The sequence below is a fragment of the Aedes aegypti genome, chromosome 2 (genome assembly GCF_002204515.2).
Source record: "Aedes aegypti strain LVP_AGWG chromosome 2, AaegL5.0 Primary Assembly, whole genome shotgun sequence".
In the NCBI taxonomy this organism is placed as follows: domain Eukaryota; kingdom Metazoa; phylum Arthropoda; class Insecta; order Diptera; family Culicidae; genus Aedes; species Aedes aegypti.
The window spans coordinates 103,653,934-103,676,249 of record NC_035108.1 but is presented as its reverse complement, the minus strand read 5'-3'; the positions used below and the strand labels follow the sequence as shown (position 1 = coordinate 103,676,249).

Genomic DNA, 22,316 nt, shown 5'->3' with positions numbered 1-22,316 from the left:
ATTCCTGAAACAATCTCAGGAGAATTTCGAATGGATTTTGAATGTTTTTTACAGTGATATCTAAAAGAATCCCAGAAGTTATTTCGCAAGAACCCCTGAAGATTCAATGAAAAGTCACAGACATCCAGACGATTTCATGAATATTTTCCAGAATAATTACGATGTCCAGAAGAGCTCCAGAAAGATTTACGGAATAATTTCAAATTGAATTTCCAGAACCATTTAAAAGTCACTTTCAAAAGATGCTCAGAAAAAGAAATCAGTAATCAAAGAATCTCATAGGTATTTTTTTAAAGTCCCAGTGACTGTCCGGTAGTTTTCTTGGAGGATTTCCATTTGAAGTCAAGAGGGATTTTCAGAAAATTCTGCCAAGGATTTAAGAAAATTTTCAAGGAAAATCAATGATAAATCACGAAAAAAATCAAAAACACTTCCTTATGAATTTCCAGAAGAATCACAGAGTTTTTTTTTCTCAAAATATCTTAGAAAAAAATTCTAAAGAATCACGAAGGAATTTTTGGAATAATTCTGGATATACAAAATTATCTCAGGCAGAAACAATAAAATCAATAGCAATAAATCTGTAAGAATATAAGAAGGATTTATAAGGAGGATTTACAAACAATTACAGAGGAATTTTCGGATGATTTCCATAAATAAAGATTTAAAAAAATCTCCGTCATCTGGAAGATTCTTAGCAGGATTTTCGGAAGTATTCCACAGGGATTTCTGGGAGAATTCCATTGGGATTTACAAAAGAATTCCAGAGGAATTTCCGAAAGAATCCCAAGAATTTGCACGGAAGAAAGTGAAGTGAAATAATAGATTTTTTTGATTATAGTCTCAGGCGTCTTTCCGAGAGTATTCTAGAATAATAGGTATAATCTAAGACATTTTTCGGAAAGAATCTCAAAGGGATTTTGAAGAACTTTCAAAGAGTTTCACGGAAGAAATACTGAAGAATTACGAGGAAAATATCAGAATTTAAATAATAATTTCGTTTATATTTCCAGAAGAAATCCCGAGAAATTTTGTGAGAATCCCCGAACCCAGATTTTTAAAATAGATTCCATTACACTGGAAAGCAATCATTAAATCATTTTCGGCAGAATTCCAGAATTTTACGGCAGAATTCCAGAATTTTACAGCAGAATCCTGAAAGGATTTCCATAATAACCCAAGATGGGTTTCTGGGATAGTCCAATAGGAAGTCTCAAGGAGGTTATTGGAAAAATCAGAGCGATCAAAGAAATAACTATATATAATAATTTCAGAAGGGTTTCTGAAAGAATCTCAGTGAATTTTCAAGATGTCCTCTAGCAACACAACTAATATTTACAACTCAATACTTAATTATAAATTGCGTTAAGGTGATTATAGAACAAAGCCACACCTCAAATTTTCAAAAGCACAAGACTTGAGAACCAAACAGCTCTCACCGTTGAAAATTTATCCCATTAGTCACCACCAGCAAGCAAGCAGATTGATTGGTTTCCAACGCAAACTGTTGTCAGATTCTCCAGTCTTGTGCCCTTGTTTGGCTTCGTTTTATAATCACCTTAAGCTGAGTGTACGCCATCCAGTTTGGGGGCGGATTGACGGTATCGAAGTGGATTAAAAAAAATTATAGGAGAACGTGTGGAAAATACATATGAACTGCGCAGAATACATCAGACCGATTTAGCATTGCTGCGCACTTCTAAAAGTATTTTATTTTTATTAAAATGTTTGATAATAGTAGAACGACAATGATCATCAGTTGATTTTCCGCTACTGTTTTTTTTTTAATCACAATTGTTATTTCTTTCTGTGCACGCGCTCGGGAAATGAATCTGGCCATGGTGCAACAACCGCACTACATTCGATTAATCCTATGCGACAAAAATTGTCGGCGCTATCCGTCAAATTCGCTCACCAAAGCTATTTTGGTGACTTTAACATCACAGCTCTTGTTTCCGATGTGCAAGCCATCTGTCAGTCAGCGTCGGCCGGCGTCGTCGACGTCGTTGTCGTCGTCTGGTGGGACGTCGCATCCGTCGCATCAGAGTGTTGTTTTGTTTTGGTTTGCGAAAACGAGTGATTGAAAAATTGGCCGCGGCCGGAAGCATTTCTTCCGTCTATTCTGTGGTCATTCAGTTTTAAAAGTACCGAGAAAACCGCGTTGTGACCATGAAGTGCTTCGCACTCGGTTGCCCAAGTGATTTCCACGGAAAAAGGAACGTCAAGCCGGAATATTCGCGCCATCGGTTCCCCATGGACTTGGAACGGCGAATGGTGTGGGTCGAAGCCATTTCCAGGGGCGAGAACAGAGTGCTCGACGCGGACACCATAAACTTCAAGAGCGCGAGGCTGTGTTCGAACCACTTTCCGGAGAGTGATTTTCACTTCCACAAGTGTCGGAATCGGCTGAACGATACGGCGGTGCCATCGTTGTTCGGGGCCGCTGCTGTGGAAAAGGGGTAAGAATCGGTTGTGGTTCCGTAGGATATGTTCAAAGGACGATGTACTTTAAATTGTCTTGCACAGGCAGTTGCTCATAATCATTAGAAACAAGGATAAATTTACTAATCAAATTGTTATTGGATTACGTTTCTCTAATGGATCCAAATAATAATTTAAATATTTTAAATTGGAATGTTCGTTCTTCGAATAGTAAGAGGAGCTGTTTTATTTTCTAACAGCACTTAACATACATTTAGCAGTTATTATTAAAACTTATTTGAAACCTGAATCCAAACTCAAAAGAGATTCACACTTTTTTGTTTATCGAGAAGATCGACTGGATGGAGCATCAACATCAACTTTTTTTCGTCATTTGAAACTAAAGTTTTTGAAACTTTAGGTGTTTCTGTTGAAACACAGCTTGGTAAATATACTTTCATAGCTGTCTATTTGTCTTTTCTGTTGTAATAACTATGACTACACAAGGCTATTCCTACTACACCGCAGGCTACTGACTGATATCGCTATTAGCCAGCTCCTCTCTTTTATTTCATGTCTGGGTATTCATATTTACAATCATTTCAACTACCTCTACAATTCTTGCCCAAGACATCTCCGCTGCAGGGTGTGTGATGTATCTGCACTCCAACATTTTCAATGCTCAAGGCAGCAAGTTTTGCGAAAATTGACTCGGAATAAGTCAAAATTTGTTGTCATTGGTGACTTTAATGCCAAACATCGGTCATGGAATAATTCTCAAAGTAATTCCAACGGCAGAATTTTATTTGATGAGTGCTCTTCAGGATATTTCTCAATTCAATACCCTGATAGCCCTACACGTTTTTCCTCTTCTAGAAACGCGTCTATTGTAGCCAACTGATTACTCATGCTGATTTTGATTCTGATCATGTCCCTGTTACATTTCAAATATACCATCAAGTGATTCTCAATTTTATCAGCTCTACTTTCAATTATTTTCGAGCCAACTGGAATAAATATGAAACATACATCTATAGTAATCTTGATGTTAACGTTTCTTAACTAACAAAACATGATATTGACAATGCTGTCGAAACTTTAACAAATTCCATTGTTGAAGCCAGGGGCATTGCAATACCAAAATGTGAAATTTGAAGCCGTGATTATAGACGATGATCTCAAACTTTTGATCCGTCTTAAAACGTGAGAAGAAGGCAATTTCAACGCACTCGCTATCCTGCTATGAAAATTATATGCCTGGATTTGCAGAAAGAAATTAAAAAACGATTATCACAATTTAGAAACAAAAATTTTGAAAATAAAATTTCTCAATTGAACTTTTGCTCTAAGCCCTTTTGGAAATTATCTAAAATTTTGAAAAAAACCTCAGAAGCCAATAGTGGCATTGAAAGAGGAAAACAAATTATTACTTACTAACTAATTGCGAAAAGGGCTCAAACACTTGCTATGCAGTTTGAAAGTGCGCACAACTTTAATTTAGGACTTTCTGGTACAATAGAAACCTAAGTTACTCAGGACTTCGAAAACATTCTCAATCAAGAGAACGTTTTCGAAAATTCCTGGGAGACTGATTTCGAAGAAGTGAAAATTATTATTCTAAAAATGAAGGCTCCTGGCGATGATGGAATTCTTTAAAACCTAATCAAGAAACTTCAGAGAGTAGCTTACCATTCTTAGTTGATGTATTAAACAAATGTTTTCTTTTGCATATTTTCCTGACAAATGGAAAAATGCTAAGGTTGTACCAATTTTAAAACCAGACAAAAATCCTGCAGAAGCATCTAGCTATCGTCCAATAAGTTTGCTTTCCTCCATCAGTATACATTTTGAAAAGGTCATTTTGAACAGAATGATGGTCCACATCAATGAAAATTCAGTTTTTGCCAATGAACAGTTCGGATTTCGCCATGGACATTCGACCACTCATCAACTTTTACGTGTAACATATTTGATTCGTTACAACAAACCTGAATGCTATTCTACTGGTCCTGCTCTTCTAGGCATAGAAAAAGCATTCGACAGTGTTTGGCATGAAGGCTTGATTGTAAAATTAAAAAACTTTAATTTTCCAACATACATTATTGGAATAATTCAAAGTTATCTGTCAAATCGTATATTTCAGGTAAATTATCGGAACTCCAGGTCTGAAAGACTTCCTGTAAGAGCTGGTGTTCCTCAAGGCAGCATTTTGGAACCAATATGATACAATATTTTCACATCTGACTTACCTGAGTTACCTCAGGGATGTCAAAAATCCTTGTTTGCGGATGACACAGGCCTCTCTGCCAAAGGAGGAAGTCTGCGTGTCATCTGTAGTATGTTACAAAAGAGTTTGAATATTTTTCTTTATTCTTGCAAAAATGGAAGATTTCTCCTAATGCTTCCAAAATTCAACTAATAATATTCCCACATTAAGCTCTTTATTTGAAACCTTCAAGTATACATGTTCTCACGATGAGAGACATTCCAAAAATTTGGTCAGATGAATTTAAGTATCTAGGGCTCATGCTAGATAAAAATTTAAATTCCAAAAATCACAATGAAGGCATTCAAGCCAAATGTAACAAATATGTAAAATGTATTTATACCCTTATTAATAGAATAAGTTCAAGAGCAACTTCCTGTGAAAAAAATCTGAGGTACATCAAAGTTTCATAAATAGCCCTTTTGGACATATCGTGATTCCGTTCGAGGAGAGCCAGAGTCATATTCCGTCTTTCGATTTCCAGAAAGCGATGTGCAACTGAACAACAGAAAAACAACATCTTCATACAGTGTGAGGAGATGCCGCAGAGCATCCCAGGGCACATTAACACCAAAAAGTGTGCCAAAACCGCGCAAAGGGAAACGAGAAATCTCATAAACGGAGCGCTGGGTTGCATGAGGAAGTATGCAGCCGAACCCATGTCAGACGACTCCACCGTGTTCCGGCTGGAGAGGTTTCCGCACGTTTGCCGACTGTGTCTGAAGGCACCAAAATCGCCGAAGCAGGTTATGGTTGCCCTCAATGCGACTAACTACCTTTCGGATGGAATCAGCATAGGTCGGTTTATCGTTGATATCCTGCCGGCGGAAGTGACTTTGGACCAGGTAGAAATAAGATCTATATTGCAATATATTATTGTAATACCCTTAAAAGTACTGGGTGCCGACATACAAGATTTAAAATTCTATAGCTTTGCCATCGTTTGGTCGAATTTGCTGAAATGTTCAGGAAAAATCAAAAATGAATTGTCTGGGGACATGGTCACCGGATATCCGTTCCGGTATTGACTTTAAATGGTCACTTCCTGGGAGAGAGAAACCAATACAAAATTTATGTACGTCAAGGTGAGCCGAAATTTTGCTGTCACGAACTGTCACTGTGAGCCTTGATCTTAAGTAGTGGACAAACATGATAAAAGCGCGTAATTCACCAAAACATATTTTTGCGTTTCATCAAAGTTGACCACAATCGGTTGAAAATCAATCGCTACACATTCAAAAGCAATGCCACAATAGCACCTTTTTACTTTTATTGAATATAAAGTATTGAAACACGCTTCTTTTAACTCTTTTCCAATAAAAATGATAACAAAATGCACAGAACACTTTGGCCATTTTCTCATGTTTGTCCAGAAAGAGCGAAGGTGCACATAAAAAGAAAACCAGCGCTTTTCCTCAAGCCTGCCTTGATTGTCGTTGGTGAGCTGGAATTATTTTTTTTTCCAAAATTATATTTTAAGTCACTTCACTCCAGAGATACTATTACAGATTCTTACGCAACTTTTTCATAGTTTTTCAGGAATTTCTTCACAGATTCCTCGAAGAATGTTTTTATGAATTATTCTAGTAATTTCTTCCGAAATATCTTCTGAAATATTTTATTGTAGGGATTCCACCAGAAAATCTGTAGGAAGTCGTACAGGAATTCCTTCAGCGATGCTGAGAGAAACTTCTCTTAAATTTGCTCTACTACATTCTTGAGCACTCCAGTGCTAATTACAGTCAACTCTATCTTACTCGATATTCTGTAATTCAATATGTATCGAGTTTGAGAACCATAGTAAAAGTTGGTTTTCATGGCTACCTCAATGATCCTTTGGATCGCATTTTCTCTGTTTTTGTCCCTTTAAAGTTTGACTGTACCTCCATTTATTTCTACAAGGTATCCCAATTTTATTTCTGCAAATTATCCCAAGATTTCTTTACCAGTATTTTGTTTTATCAATTTCTCCACGATATACGAATGCAAAAATGACAATTTAGGCAAAGAAAGCTCTCAGTCAATAACTGTGAAAGTGCTCTTAGAACACTACGCTGAGTAGCCGGCTCTGTCCCAGTGAGGACGTTAATGCCAAGAAGAAGAAGAAGAAGTTCTTCCGAGAAAATCCACAAAGGTTTATTCCAGATTTTTTTTTCAGAACTCGTTTGCTTATTTTTATTTTTTTAGAAGACCCTTCAGCAATTCCTCCAGGAGTTCAATAGCTGAGTTTTTGGATATTCCTACTGCCATGTCCAACGAAAATTCCTCTTACGATTCTTACGAAACTGATAATTAAAAAAAAATCCCAAAAAGAGTTTGCTCTGGAAATTTCTCATAGGGTTTCTGGGAGAGACTCCCTGGAGTATATTATGAGGATACCTTTAGATAAACTACTGGTTGAATTCTCGAAAAACTCTTAAACGGAAAGCTGGAAATCCCAGAAAATTAAATGGAAAATTCACTGGATGAATTTCTGGAAGACTTAGGATTTTCTTCAGGACTCCTTTCTTTCTGGAAGAATCATTGGAGAAATTACAGAATGGATTCTTGGTGGTAATTTAGTTTAAAAGAAAAAGCACTGTTTTATTTTCTGAAGGTATCCTGAATAAAAATTGTATTCCTTGAAAAGTTCGTAAACGTTTTAAAAGTCATAAACACTGGTTATACTCTTGACGAAATTCTCGAAGAAAACTTCGGGTAAGCAAACACCTTTATTAGATCTGATGAGAGTCTTAAAGAAAATCTAGGTAAAAACACATTCAGAAATTTGCGCAGTAATATTTGTCGTAATGCCGCTTGGAATAAAAAAAAACACAAATATTGATGGAGAAATGTCTGGTAGAAATCTTAATGAAAACTCATATTTTCTGACTCCTATTTACTTTCATTTTGTTTTCTTGATTCTAGTCTGGTCTTTTTCCAGGTATGAGGTATCTAGAGTTACTTTTTTAAAAACCCCCAGTCGCTACCAGCTGTGTCAGAGGAGTTTCTTTAGAATTTGATCCAGCAAATCCAACGCAACTACCATCAGTAATTTCTGCCGGTAGAATTCTGAAAATTTCCTTAGATGCTATTCCAGGATTTCCTTTAGAGATTTTTCCAACCATCTTCCAGTACCTAGTTACTTTAGATCTAGGTACCTACTAGATCTTCCAAAGATTTCTACAACAGCTCTTCAAAAACAAATTCGTAAATAAATTCAACGTAAATTCCCGTATTTTTTTTCAGTGATTTTTCAAAAATTTCTAACAAAATATTGCTAACAATTGATGGAAGACATCCCTGAAAAACATTGTTAAGTTCTTGGGGAATATTTCAAAAAAGGTTTGGAGGACTTACATAAGGAATCAAAGCAAGAATCTTTGGAGTGATTCCTGATGGTGACTAAGGAAAATTCCTGCTTGAAATCTACAAGAAATTTGCCATGCCATGAGCCCGAATGTCAATAACCAGAATATAAGAGGAGCTCGGAACTATCGTTGCAGCAATATAACACGAAAGAACAGCAAATTTTTCAAAGAAGGAATAATTTCAACGGACTTTTTGATGGGTCTTGGCGTCAATTATATGAAGGTGATAAATCCAGAAAGGATAGCCGATGATTAAAAAAAATAATGACAAAATTTAACCTTTCGGCAGTCGGCGTTTTTTTTGTTACTAGCGTTATCTAGTTGTTCAATTAAATATAGAAACACCATCTTCGACAACGTTGAGATCAAGGGCTGACATGCGGTGGTCAGATTCAGGATTCTGCCAACAGGCGGCTCTAGTGTATATGGAACTTTTGTTTTGCCTATCTCAGGAGCCTGATCACTTAGAAAAATGGCGTCTTCAGCAAAGTTGTTCAGTAAATCAAGGGCTATCTTTCTTTGTGCCATAGGATTTATTTCAGCTTTCAGAGATTTGAGATTTTGCCAGAATTCTGAGAATTGGCGCATTTCAGTCGATGCTTGTAGATTGGGCGTATGAGGGCGTCTTACCTAACGACCGTTACATAAAAAAAACTGTCTGTTTTTCTATTTACGAAATCTTTGAATGGATCGTCATCATAGGTGTCGACAAATTTTATATTTAGTCTTCATTAATGTCAATAGATGATTTTTACAATTTAGGTTGCATGAGTCTCATCACTTATCAAGGTAAATCTAGATTTTGTAGCTGAATCCTTCCCGTGACAACAATGAAGATGCAGAGGTTTAGGGGTCATGCACAAATTACGTCACGCTCCAAGGGGGGGGGAGAGGGTCGAGCCAAGCGTGACAAGCTTTACAACATTTTCGGACGACTTACACAAAAAGTGTGACCAAGGCGGGGTGTCGAAAAAGTTGAAATTTGCGTGACATAATTTGTGTACCATCCCATACTCGGTCCTTAGTAACAATGGATGTCACACTAAAATTCCTTCCCTTACCCGAAGACCGTAAGGACGAGGCCAGCGCCGTTTATTGATTTTGTAATGTTAGAATTCTCGAAACTATACATTTAAGATGGTAGGCTACTCCCAAGCTCTGTTTGTTGGTTCTGGTCAATGATGGAGTAGCAACTACGAATTGTACGGTCATCTATGCCCATGTTAATACTTAAAACGCTCATCGATAATGTAAGAACAAACAACTTTGAAAAAAAATTTCAATAAAATAGACACAAAATTTTACTAAACATGTTTTCAAATCCAAAATCGTATAAAATTTTCAGAGTAGTAACAAATTTATAATTTTTCGTAAATATATCAAGTATAAAAACAGATTATCGTACGAACAGTGGTGCTTAGTTCAATCATCTTCATAAAGGTCATTTTGATAAAATCTGTTTTTAAAGGTATAATCGATATTAAATAATGTCCTGCCTACCTCTAACAACGAATTAAAAATTGTTAGTGCGTTTTTTTTTTTCTTAAAAATCGATCCTACGATGGCGAAGTCATAGAATTTTGAAATCGGCATCCAGTAACCTACTGTAAAGGATACAAACTAGATATGTTATTTCATCCTCTTCAGAGTAATCAACATTTCCTGCCAAACTCGGTTTGTCTGGAGTGCCTGGACATTCTGAAGTTCTTCGCCAAATATCGGCGCAAGATAGCGGCCGTCCATTTGCTCATGAATTCGCTAGCCGCAATGAAGATTCGCGGCGATTCCGGCCCGATCGTAGATCTTTTCAACAACCAGCCCGACCTGGTACGAACGGTGATCAAAGATCTGGACCTATGTAGGAAGGATAACTACAGCGTCGTTGATTTACTGAGGGAGTTTCCTCGCTATGATTTGGCATCCTTCGAGGGGCTTGTCATTAAAGAGGAAGAATTGGACAATGAACCGGAACATGTGGCAGAACTGCCGTTGGAATCCGATGTAACGTTCATCGAAGAAAGTACATTGGCTGAATTGACCGAACTGGTCAACAATCCCGATCTTCTGGTGACGGACAGCTCCGATGACTATCCAATTTTCAAGAAGATAAAAGCACCTATTAAATCCAAATACGGAGGAAAGAAGCTGGACAAAGCGCTGCAGTGTCCCCAGTGCCGCTATTCCACCTTCTACAAACGTAACTTCCAGACACATCAGAAGAGGCACCAGAAACAAGAAGATCGGGTGTACCCCTGCAAGGAACCCGGTTGTACGGAGGTGTTCAACACGAATGCAGAGTACAGACGGCACATGCCAATAGCGCACAAGTCGCTCATCTGTGATAATTGTGGATTGCGGTGCGCCACGCAAAACGCCCTGAATACGCACATGGCCCGACATCAGATGAAACTGGAATACGAGTGCCCATACTGCCAGCGGCGACATAACACGAAAAGCGATTTGCGGACCCACATCCGGTGGAGGCATCTGACCAAGAAGGTTTTCCCCTGTGAAATTTGCGGGATGTCCTTCCACAGGAAATCGATTCGGGACGAGCATCTACTCACTCATAGTACCGTCTATGCCGTTTCCTGCACGATCTGCGACAAGAAGTTCAAGGCGGAAAAGTTCATGAGGAAACACATTAGCGTTGTCCACGAGAAGGTTCGCATGAACTGTAGCTACTGCACTGCGAACTACCAAAGTATCTACAAGCTGAACAATCACATAGAAAGCGCCCATGGGGTGCAAAGGCGATTCGTTTGCGATGTGTGCGTTCAAACGTTCTCCAGTCGGGAGAAGTTGGACAGTCATCGGGCCCGACACGACAATCCGCACGAGCTGGAGTGTGCAACGTGTTTGGCAGTGTTCAATTCGAAGGATCAAATCGGGGATCATTCGTGTATCACTTATAGGTAGGTATGGGTCTATATGCGTTTCTTTAAAAACGCACTGGATGGTGAACATGTATTCCGGTTATGTGTGTTTCAACGACATTAGAACCGATCATAGAGCTACATTTCATTTGGACCACCATAATTTTGAATAACGACAAACGAAGGACCTAGCTAATACAAACAACTCTGTAGACGACAGTCCCTACTGGGACAAATGCTGCTTCTCAGTTTAGTGTTCAACGATCACTTTTACAGTTATTATTCGAGTTTTCTTTGTCAAAATAACAATTCTCGCATTCGTATAGACTGAAATTAATTGTATTGTGAAATCTATTGAATCCATGGTAAAATAAGGAACCGCTTTGTAGTCCCGGGCATTACCACTAGGCTGACCTGATACGCGCTGAAGTTTTGAAAGATTTAACGTACAGCAAAAATCTGGTCCGTTTTATCGATCGGCTGTCCACGAAGCTCGCTTGACAACCTTTTACAAACTCGTCTAGGGATCGTCCATATACTATGTGAACAACTTACAGGGGTAGGAAATATATAAAATGGCCACGTGAACATCATTTATATGATAAACGAAATATCTAACTTGTTACCTTGATGGCTGTTAAATCCGGTAACTAATATTTGGAGAGGTTTAAATAAAAACGTCCAACTCGATTTAAAGTCACGATACAAGAGATCGAAACGTTGGGTTTATTTATGCTTCATACCTTACATCTGTAATTTCGAGTTCACTAACGTGATTACTATAATAAAGTTCATTTGATATAATCTGAGGGTTTTGATCTTAAAGTCGAACATAACAATTCTTTCCCCTTTAGTGAACAAATATCGAACGATTTAACAATCTTGATTTTTTTAAATAGGGGAACTTACGTATTGTCGGCAGCCTAAGCAGATGAACTTTTAAGAGGGCAATTTAAAGCAACAATAGAGCACAACAATTAGCAGCAGACACCTTAACTACACCTGAGAACTCTTCATTTGTTAATTATTATTAATAATTAACAAATGAAGAGTTCTCAGGTGTAGTTAAGGTGTCTGCTGCTAATTGTTGTGCTCTATTGTTGCTTTAAATTGCCCTCTTAAAAGTTCATCTGCTTAGGCTGCCGACAATACGTAAGTTCCCCTATTTAAAAAAATCAAGATTGTTAAATCGTTCGATATTTGTTCACTAAAGGGGAAAGAATTGTTATGTTCGACTTTAAGATCAAAACCCTCAGATTATATCAAATGAACTTTATTATAGTAATCACGTTAGTGAACTCGAAATTACAGTTGTAAGGTATGAAGCATAAATAAACCCAACGTTTCGATCTCTTGTATCGTGACCAGTGATGGAAAGTGGCGAACGCTTCATCTGAACTGGAACAAAAACAAAACCAAACGCTCCCGAGCGGCAGAGCGCTGGCTTACTCGCATCTGTCGACTCCCGAGTAACTGAAGCAAAAAGTGATTCGCGAACGTGTTCGGAGCTGCTCAGAGTCATATTGTGCTTTTGGAAAAAAAGCTGCTTACCCTCCGAGATTTATGGTTTTCAAGGGCTTTTGACTTAAAACTAGTAGTTTACTATCGATATGATGGTTATACAATTAATTTGTCTGTCAAAACCATAATAAATCACACCACGCTCGCGAGCTTGTTGCTACTTCTTTTGACATGTTCTCCCGAGCAGACGGGTGCGGGCTTACTCACACCTAGCCAGATCCCGAGTCTGTGATGTTTGTTATGGGTTGGTATTCACTCGTGAGCAGCATCGTAATGCGAACTTTTCAAGCACTGATTATTATACACAAAACATTGTTTTTTTCTCTTAATCTTCTATTTTACCTCACCAAACTCACGAGGCACTTGTTCTTTTATCGGTAATGCAATTACTATTGTCGGCAACAAAAATGTTCACTTCGGCAATCCAAAACTGCGCAAAAACTAGTTTATGTATTGGTAACATTTCGTATTTGACAAATCCTGAAATTAAATGTCACTCATTATGTTCTACTCGTTAAAAGGGTCAATGCAGAAAAATACAGACTACACTGAGAACAGAATTGCAGTTATAAATAGAATAGCAGAGAGTCAAATTGAATACACAACGCCACTAAATTTGTGCAGACTATAAGGCACCGTCCACAAATTACGTAACGCTCTAGGGGTAGGGGGAGTAGGCTCAAACACAAAATTTATTTTTTTTTTTTCATGCAAAGACCGTTGCGGAGGGGGGAATGGTCAAACATTGTACATTTTAACGTTGTCATAAATAGACGCTGCCTAATTTCGTCTTAATTTATTTTATCGAATATTTTTTGTATTCAATCTCACTATGGCAGCATTTCGGCTGTAATGCCATGTCATGGTCTTGCAGCAAGTGCGAATCCAGCCTACAAGTTGCAGCGTGACGTAATGGTTAGTTGATTCATAATATTGTGCTCTGTAAGAAAAATCCTCGGAACACGATAATCGGATTTCTTGAATTTCAGAGTTGCGTTTGAATGGGTTACATGCATGCCCCTATTCGCTACTCACACTACTGTTTATTAGGGTGCGGCTTATTTTTCAAAACCTCTCAAAACCAACAATTCTTGTACTCTTATGAATTCGAATCATATTAGAAGAGAAATCTCAAAGTTTAAGCCTAAAATATTAAGATTTAGAGGGGGGCAAGCGTCTTGAAGGTAAATTTTCAAATTATAAAAAATGGCCTTCAGTGAAGTCACCAAAACTTCGGTAATTTCTAACCAATTTTGAAACTTTCAGCACCATTATCTTAAAAACTAAATTTATGAAAACTTTGTAGAATATCAAATTTGTGTAAAATCAAAATTAGTTTCAATCAGAGTGTCGTATTTCGCATGTATACCTGAATGAGCTAGTGTGCCATGCGATACTTCATATCGCAGCTCACAGTTTATGTGAGACACGAGATGCAGATATGTACAAAATATATCTTAGTGAGCGAGTCTCATGAGACATTTCGTGAGGCTCGTCACATGCGCTTACAAGGAGTACTTTTATGCAGTTATGTTTGCCTAGTCCAATAACCCCGCAGAAGGAAACGGCTTCGGTCTATGCCTATGCTTCTTCGGTTGCCAGCACAAGTTTTTCAATTCAAATGCTAAAATCTCGACCGCGTTGAACTGCATCAGTCCTTTCAAACTGCCTACGGGCAGTTTCATCCATTTATCCTTTCCCTTGCTTCTGGAACCTTCGCCTGCGAGTCTCAAATGCACTGTCACATTGAGATTTTCTCATGAGACGACGCATGAGCCAGTGCAGATGTGATCGTTTGAGCTTGTACATTGCTACACTGCCTATAAAGGCATAACTGTCCCATATGGAATTAGTAGGCATTGAGAAAACAGCGCTCAAAGTTTGAAATTTTCATTTTCATACAAATGTTTATAATTTTCTAGTAAATTTTGGAATGCAATATTCATCTAGCTCCACCCTACAGAATATTCATTTTTCTAATATTGATAAGTAAAACATATAAAGTTGAACATAATTCCAGTTTTGCAACTGCTATTGGGGTTCAAAGTTCATATAGAGACTTTTATGCCTTTATTTTTCAATATGGGACTGTACCAACTTCATCTTTTGCCACAACATTATCAAACAAAGTGTATAAATTTTCATATGCGTGGTTAAGTGTATATTAAAACATGAATGTTGCGATGAAAAGAGGTGTTGGTTCGAAAATCAATATGGGACCGTTATGCTTTTATGGGCAGTACATGAATTCTAAAAAATGTGTCTCACTATAGCACGTGCTCAAGCGCGCGGATATTTTGTGCGCTCATGGCAAGCTGATCTCAAGCTCTTGATATGAAGCTCGTATACATGATGTCTGGTTTCAATAAAAAGTAGTTACTAAAATAATATCTTTGTTTGACAATAACTTCATGAATAGGGGGAAGTCTTCTATGCCCGGACACTTTTTGTTTTTTGGTAATATTTCAAAATCTATATTAGTTTTACCGTTAATTTTTGTACAGTATAAAATATTCACATTATTTTAAGTAAAAACTCACATGAGAACAAAAATTAATCTGCACAATTCATTTTTATGATGGATTACATTATGTATCAAAAATGGTGTGCACTGAAATGTGTCCTCTATGGCCGGACACTATGTCTTCTATGCTCGGACACTATAATTTTCACCCTCAAAGTTTTCACCAAACCCACAGAAAATCCAAGGGGTGCTTCGTATGTCAGCACATGCTTTGTGGGTTCAATCTTTGCATGATGTATAGCGTATGAAGCACATTAGCGAAATCATAGGTCAGTTCCATAAACTCCTCTTATTCAGCGCCAAAGATCGATTCGCCATATGTCATAGTCTATGTTGCATTAGCGGTTGCTCGTATTCAGATGAAAATGTCTTCGGGAATTCAACGCGTTTATAGTTCTTCACAATTTATTTGTCAGCTCGAAGGTTGAAGTGTGCTCTTAGGTACAGTCAATTCTCCCTTACTTGATCTCCGTATCTCAATATCCTGTTAGAGAACCAGAGTAAAATTTGGTGTTCATGGCTACCTCGATGGTCCCTTGAATCGCATATTTACACTGGTTTAGTATTCTATAACACGATATCTCCCTAACTCGATGGTCCCTTCATTATCGAGTTGTGGAGAGATCACTGTACATCATATCTTGTGGCTGCTTCTCGTGCACTCATTAGCCTTATAAGCATCATGTTTACAAGACTTTATAAGGGGGCCTTCCTTAGCCGAGTGGTTAGAGTCCGCGGCTACAAAGCAAAGCCATGCTGAAGGTGTCTGGGTTCGATTCCCGGTCGGTCCAGGATCTTTTCGTAATGGAAATTTCCTTGACTTCCCTGGGCATAGAGTATCATCGTACCTGCCACACGATATACAAATGCAAAAATGGCAACTTTTGGCAAAGAAAGCTCTCAGTTAATAACTGTGGAAGTGCTCATAAGAACACTAAGCTGAGAAGTCGGCTCTGTCCCAGTGGGGACGTTAATGCCAAAAAGAAGAAGAAGATAAGGCCTCCAACAGCGAAAGTTTTGTTGTTTATGCTTTATTTTTGTTGCTGTTTGTTTTTTGTACCCTACATTTATGAAAAAGCAAATTATAGATTAGATCCCGGTTACTAGGTTAACATTTTCACTGTCCGGTCATAGAGGACAAGAGGTTTCCGGCCATAGATGCAATGGTTTACAAAAAAGGTTGCTTTTCTTTGAAATTCTACATTTTCTAATAAATTTTGCTTTGTGATTGCTGCAAAACTTACTGAAGTCAACGTGTGGAGACAGTTTAGCTTAAATTATAAGAAACATTAGTGGCTATACTTGTATGAAATTGTATCGTTTCACATTTTTTGGTAGATTGTATCAGAGTGAAACTTTTAACAACTACTGTTTGTTTACGTTTGGACATGAAAACGTCATCGTTTGTATACACTGCAAACATGTGTTTTGGTATAATCCTGGACTACTAAAATCTTAATATCTTTATTAGTGTTTGGAAAATTCAAACTGTCCGGGCATAGAGGCTGTCCGGCCATAGAGGACTTCCCCCTACTCAACCGATTCCAAATCTTTTTGCATGGTTTTGAAGCTTACTTAATTAATTTCATACTTTTCATTCGACACATTTCACTAAAAAAAAATGATTTGACCAAGTTATTCAACGAAAACTACACAAAACCATGATTTCTTAACGAAAAACGTCAGTTTTTTTTTTTAATTTTTGTCAGTTAAACAACACTTTTAAAGCTGAAACTAGTTTTCCTCATTTGATAAACCTTTAAAAAGGACTTGTCAACAATTTTTAAATAATTTTGAAACAATAATATGTTATGTTAAAAAAATATATGCACTATTCAACTCGTAATTAAAACAAAATGCTTTATAAACACAAGTTTTATAGGAAAAATGTAACATTTGGTGAAAAAACATAAATAATCCAAAGAAATTCTTTAAAAAATCATGTTTTTGGGTAGTTTTTGTTACAAAACTAAGCCAAAACCATTTTTAGAAACATATGTTGTATGAACAGTATAAAAATAACTTTTTTTTGTGGGATGCTTTCTCCGTCCTGATGAAAGTTGTCTTCGGGCTAAAATATATTACTATTAATATAGAGCATATTGGAGTTCAGATCGGTTATACCTGTACCCGTCTCACGAAGCGAGCCATGGGATTATTCAGAGTAGCATCTTCTTCTAAACCGTTTGAACCGAAGGATTTTTGAAACTAACAATGGCGATTTTCCCACGACAAGATTCACAGCCGCGGATTTGACAGTTCGTGCTGCTACGTCACCGAGTTCAGTGATGCAGGGCTGTGTTTATCGAACAGTCAGCTTTACATTTTACCGACATCGGTGGTTCGAATTATTTACCGATTTGTCAGTAAAAATGTTTACCGTAATCGTCAAATCTAGATAGAATCACTGACTGTCAGCAATTTTATTTGCAGTTTTCGATGAATGTGCTGTTATTCACCGATACATTTGTATTTTATTTTTTCACAGATTCAAATCGGTGAAAAAAGTTACCGAACTCAGAAGGTCTGTTTAAGTATGTAATAGAAGCCTAAGGGTTACTCTTCAATATTCATTATACACTGGTCCCACAGTTATGAATCATTTAAGGCTCGGCTTAAATTTGAAACATTATAGAGAGTAAAATAAACAATATTTTTCAATGAAATCAATTCCGAATGGTAAAGTGGGGTATATACGTGCAGTTCATGCACAATATTGTTATTAAAATTTTTGAAAACATTTGAAATTTTTACTTATTTGAACGTTATCTTAAACCACAATTTATGAATCGGCAAAAAAGTTGTCCACAAATATGAATCAATGTGAAGTTATTTACTTTCAATTATTTTGCAATTAAATGCTATATAGTTCATATGTTTATTAGCACACTGCCTCTGACTAAAAATTATTCAATATAATAATCTTTGAGGCCTTACATAAACAACGTCCACAATTTTTATAGCCATATATGACTATGAACCCTCTAAATAGCTTCTTTCATAAAAATTTGGTTCTTCGAAAATCATGGAAATTCATTTGTATGTTCAGATTCCTTTTCCACAAAAAAAAATCGTACTTTTGCTCTCCCGTAACAAAATTTTACATTGGAAATTATTTGAAACTAAGAATCATTTAAAAAAAAAGCACCAGTAGTTTGAACGTTGATTCATAAACTGTGACTGGTGTGTATATTTCCCACAATTTATTGATCAAGTATTTTAATCAAAAATCTTAGCCAAACCGTATAAATACGCATTTATCTCTCATAGCTATGTTTATTGAATCTGTAAATGTTGTCTGGGGCTTAATCTCTCACAAAAAATCTTCGGAACAAACTTTAAAACGTCGTTTCTAGCTAACCGTCAATAGACACACGGCTTACAAAGTTGGCCAATAAAAAAGGCCCAAATAGCTACAAAAAGAATTTAGTAATATTGTTAATTCATACCGCGATCAAGAGCTTTTTTACTGAGATAAAAAGCCTTGAAATGGCTGAACACTATGTGTTGCTTATCAGTAAAAAATATTCTGTGATGTTTTGTGATAAGTTTGATAATAATTTTGTCTTCTAAAATCAGCTGATTCATAAATTGTGGGTGATTCAACTGCGTGGGGTTACTGTAGTAATGACTACGAGAGATCGATCATTAGGGTACACTTGCTAGTTTCGAGAAATTGTTGAACAGACAATGAAAGTGACTCATTTCTTTAAGGATATATGAACGGAATGACCAATAAATACTTTCAACAACAAAAAAAAAAAACAAAATGAACTAGAACTACTACTAAACAGCCTAATTTTGTCAAGACTTGACGACAATTGACATTTAAGACTCTAATCTTACGTAAAAAACAGGAATAATCAGAATAGCATGACTAAAAAGGACGCTTGAGGCTAATTTTCGTTTTGGCAACAATGATGACTCTTCAGCTTGCATTTCAAAGTGATAAAACTCAGTCTTAAGATTAATAGTCAATTGATAGTTTATGTTGACTTGAAAAAGTATCACTGTACGCACTAAAATGCATAGAGTATGCTGACACTTTTTCCGGTGCGTCAGTGCAAAACCAACAGATTTCCTTGGATTCGAAATCGTGAGATGAATTTGCAACAATCATCAACGACGCGTACAAATTTCAATGACGGCCTACTTCGGCCTTAAAATAATGTAATCATAAGTTTTAAGGCCTATGCTGCCGTGAATCGCAAGTCAGTCCCATCTGTAAAAAGTAGGCATTGAGAAAATAGAGTGTGAAGTTTTCAAACTCGTTTTCCATACGAATATTTAAAAAATTATAGAGAATTGGAACATGTTCAAATCTTAATGAAACTTAATGCTTTTCACTACGATATCTTTCTGGGGAAAATTTTAAAATGATCAAAACGTGGTTCATTTTTGTGTTACACGGTGCGGAAATCTGTAGTGGGACTGATATGCGATTACTTTTCATTATGGGACAATTTGACTTGCTGTTTTTCCTACATTTTCCGAATAAATTTTATTATCTCATTAGGGCTACTAAAAGAGCATTGGAAGATATGTTGAAAATTGAACTCAACTCAATTTTGAAGAAAATGCAGATGGGACTGATTTGCGATTCACGGCAGTATGACGGCCTTAAAACTTCTGATCCCATCCCCCAAATGGTGAAGTGCCCAATGGAGTCATAATTTGATCAGTTCATAAGGCATATGACCAATGGAAATCCCAACTATTTCTTGGCTCATCCTGAAGATCAATCTCATCTTTGAAAAAATTGAAAACAACATTAGATAAATGGCATATATGAGGACCGATTTTTTCCTTTTCATAAAAAATGACCATAAAGTTTACCAAGCTCCCCCTAGAGCCAAATCCTGGTTGCGCTAGTGGAGTGTGACGTATGTTTGTCTGTGACTAAACTATTGTATATTACATATGTATAAACCCAATTCTGGAATACTGCCACCTAGTATGGAACCCGTACCATGTCATACATGAAGAACGCATAGAATTAGTACAGGAGCAATTCCTTTTATACGCCCTTCGGAAATTAAATTGGACTGTACTGCCACTTGCGTCATATAAAGCTCTTGTACCCTTCTCTTTCCAGCAACAAGATCAAATGAGATATTTTGTTTGTTGTTTTCATACGGAAACGGTTTCCGAAACTTTAACAACAGTGTTTCTGTTCAAAACTGAAATTTATACGACGAAAATGCCGTATAGCGTAGCACTATCTGCCTAATTAGTTTTGCTAGAAAATCATGTTCAGACATTATCTACCACCGCGCATTTCTTTTCGCTGAATCGTACGCCGCCTTACAATCAATCAACAGATGATGAGTCTACAAGTTATACTCCTGGAATTTATCTAGGATCATTCACAAGGTAAACATCTGGTTTGTTGTTGAGCGGTCAAGCTTGGTATTCACCGATGAAGGACTCCTCCTTTCTTCTTCCTCCCATACTTTCAGAAGTACTCGATGGATCGACTGGTAAAGCTGTTCACTTGAGAAGCTCGACCGGGATCTCGTCCTTCCCAGTAGCCTTGCAGTTCTTCAGTTTACTTTTTCACCGTTCAACAGTTGCTGAAAATGCTCCTTCCACCTGGCAGCCCCCGCCGTTTTATCGGTCAGAAAATTTCCTTCTTGATCACTTCAGCTCATTTGCAACATTGTTTGTCCAAGTAATTCTTATAAAAACGCATTTCTCGTAAAAAAAATAGTCGATTGAAGTCGTGTGAAAAAAGGGTTAACCTAAGTGTTGAATGATAAGTGCTCTTACTTATCTTATAAAGCACTTACTTATCTTTTTTCGCGAAACATCTCCAAACTATTCAATAAATTGTTTTTATCAACCATCCTATGTTATTTTCCTATTTTCCAGAGATGATTACGTTTGCTGTGGACGAGATTTACGCTACCATTACATCTATAATAAGCACATGCTTACGAAGCATGGTATCAAAACGAACGTACGGGTGAAACCTGTTCCGGGACTCCTGATGGGTCAAATGAGAGCTAAAAGGGTAATTGATATTTTAGTTGCTAGTAATTTTTCTTCGCTAACAAATATTTTTTCTTTCAGAAACGTATCGAGTCGTGCCCCAAGTGTGAGAAAATTTTTGCCACCCGAACGCAGAAGAAGCAGCACATGGAAATCTGTACGTTCAACGAAGAGCAAGGCGCGAAAGACAATGCGGAAGCGGAGGGGACCATGGCAGCAGAAATCCTGATGGAACTAGATGAGGTTATTGAACATGAAGTTGAAGTCCAGTGAATAAATTTGTTGTTAAGTTAAAGTTCTCAGACAATGAATATGTCCGTAAGCCCTTTAGTGATTCATGATATTACAAATTAGGATGATGAGTTCTGTGGTCGGATTCTTGAGGAATACATTCGAAATCCATTATATTCAACCTTATTCTACGCATGGAATCAGTCGAGACGAGCTAATTTTATGTCACGTATGTAAGATGAGCAATTCTCGCTGAAACCAGGCCGCCATCGGCACCCATCGTTAGAATTCCAATTTTATGTCACTGATCGCTAGCTTTCGATAAAACTTAAGGGTGGTCCTTTTTGTTTTCTCAAATTGGTGGACCCCTCGTACGCCTGCTAGCTAAACAGTTTGCAAAAAAGCCCATTTTTTGATAAATCTTGGGTATTTCTTCATGTGATATGTCTCATATTTCCCTTGGAACACATACCAAACTTAATGGCATCGTATAGTGAAAGGATATAGCTTTCATTTGAAGTTAAAAAAAAATCCGGCGGCCATCTTGAATTTTGTTAGAAAAATCGTTTTTTCACCATTAGCGCACCGCTCGTTTTGAATTCTGAGATCACCATCAGAAAGCTGAGGAAAAATTGCGTAAGATAGGCTACAGAAACTAGGTGTGCAATTGTATTTACCCTATGAAATGAACGATTTTCTAAAACATGTTCCACGATTTTGACGTATATGGCGAGTGCAATCAATGCAAACATCATTTTTTGTACAACAAAGATACAAGTTTTCAATAGTTGGTGTATTTTTCGAGTCAGATGAAGAATAGGAGTATTATTTAGAGTGATAAAATCTGGCGGCCATCTTGGATTTTGACGCCATCTTGATTTTGACTAGTAGAATGAATTTTTCACCTTGATAGCACTCAGCATGTCGAATTTAGAGGTTACCAATAAAAACAAGGTTACGTATACTCTTTTTCTTATTATTCTTCATTTTCCTGACGTTACGTCCCTAGTGGAACCGAGCCTGATACTCAGCTTTATTAGTTATAAATACAGGTTATTAAATAGGAATTTTCTTTTATAATACGATTTTTAATAACAGAATATTTCTTCGACATATCTTTGAATTCAGTTATTATG

General features: G+C 37.0%; 1 protein-coding gene across 1 annotated transcript; it reads left to right on the top strand.

The window, feature by feature from the left end:
- The first annotated feature begins 1,997 nt into the window (after window positions 1–1,997).
- Window positions 1,998–21,311, top strand: LOC5578253 (zinc finger protein 157). Its single transcript, XM_021841795.1, has 5 exons — window positions 1,998–2,459; window positions 5,172–5,532; window positions 9,685–10,952; window positions 20,830–20,971; window positions 21,031–21,311. Exons 1-5 carry the CDS (start codon window positions 2,170–2,172, stop codon window positions 21,220–21,222), a joined length of 2,253 nt encoding a protein of 750 aa, XP_021697487.1. The 5' UTR covers window positions 1,998–2,169; the 3' UTR covers window positions 21,223–21,311.
- The last annotated feature ends 1,005 nt before the right edge of the window (window positions 21,312–22,316 follow it).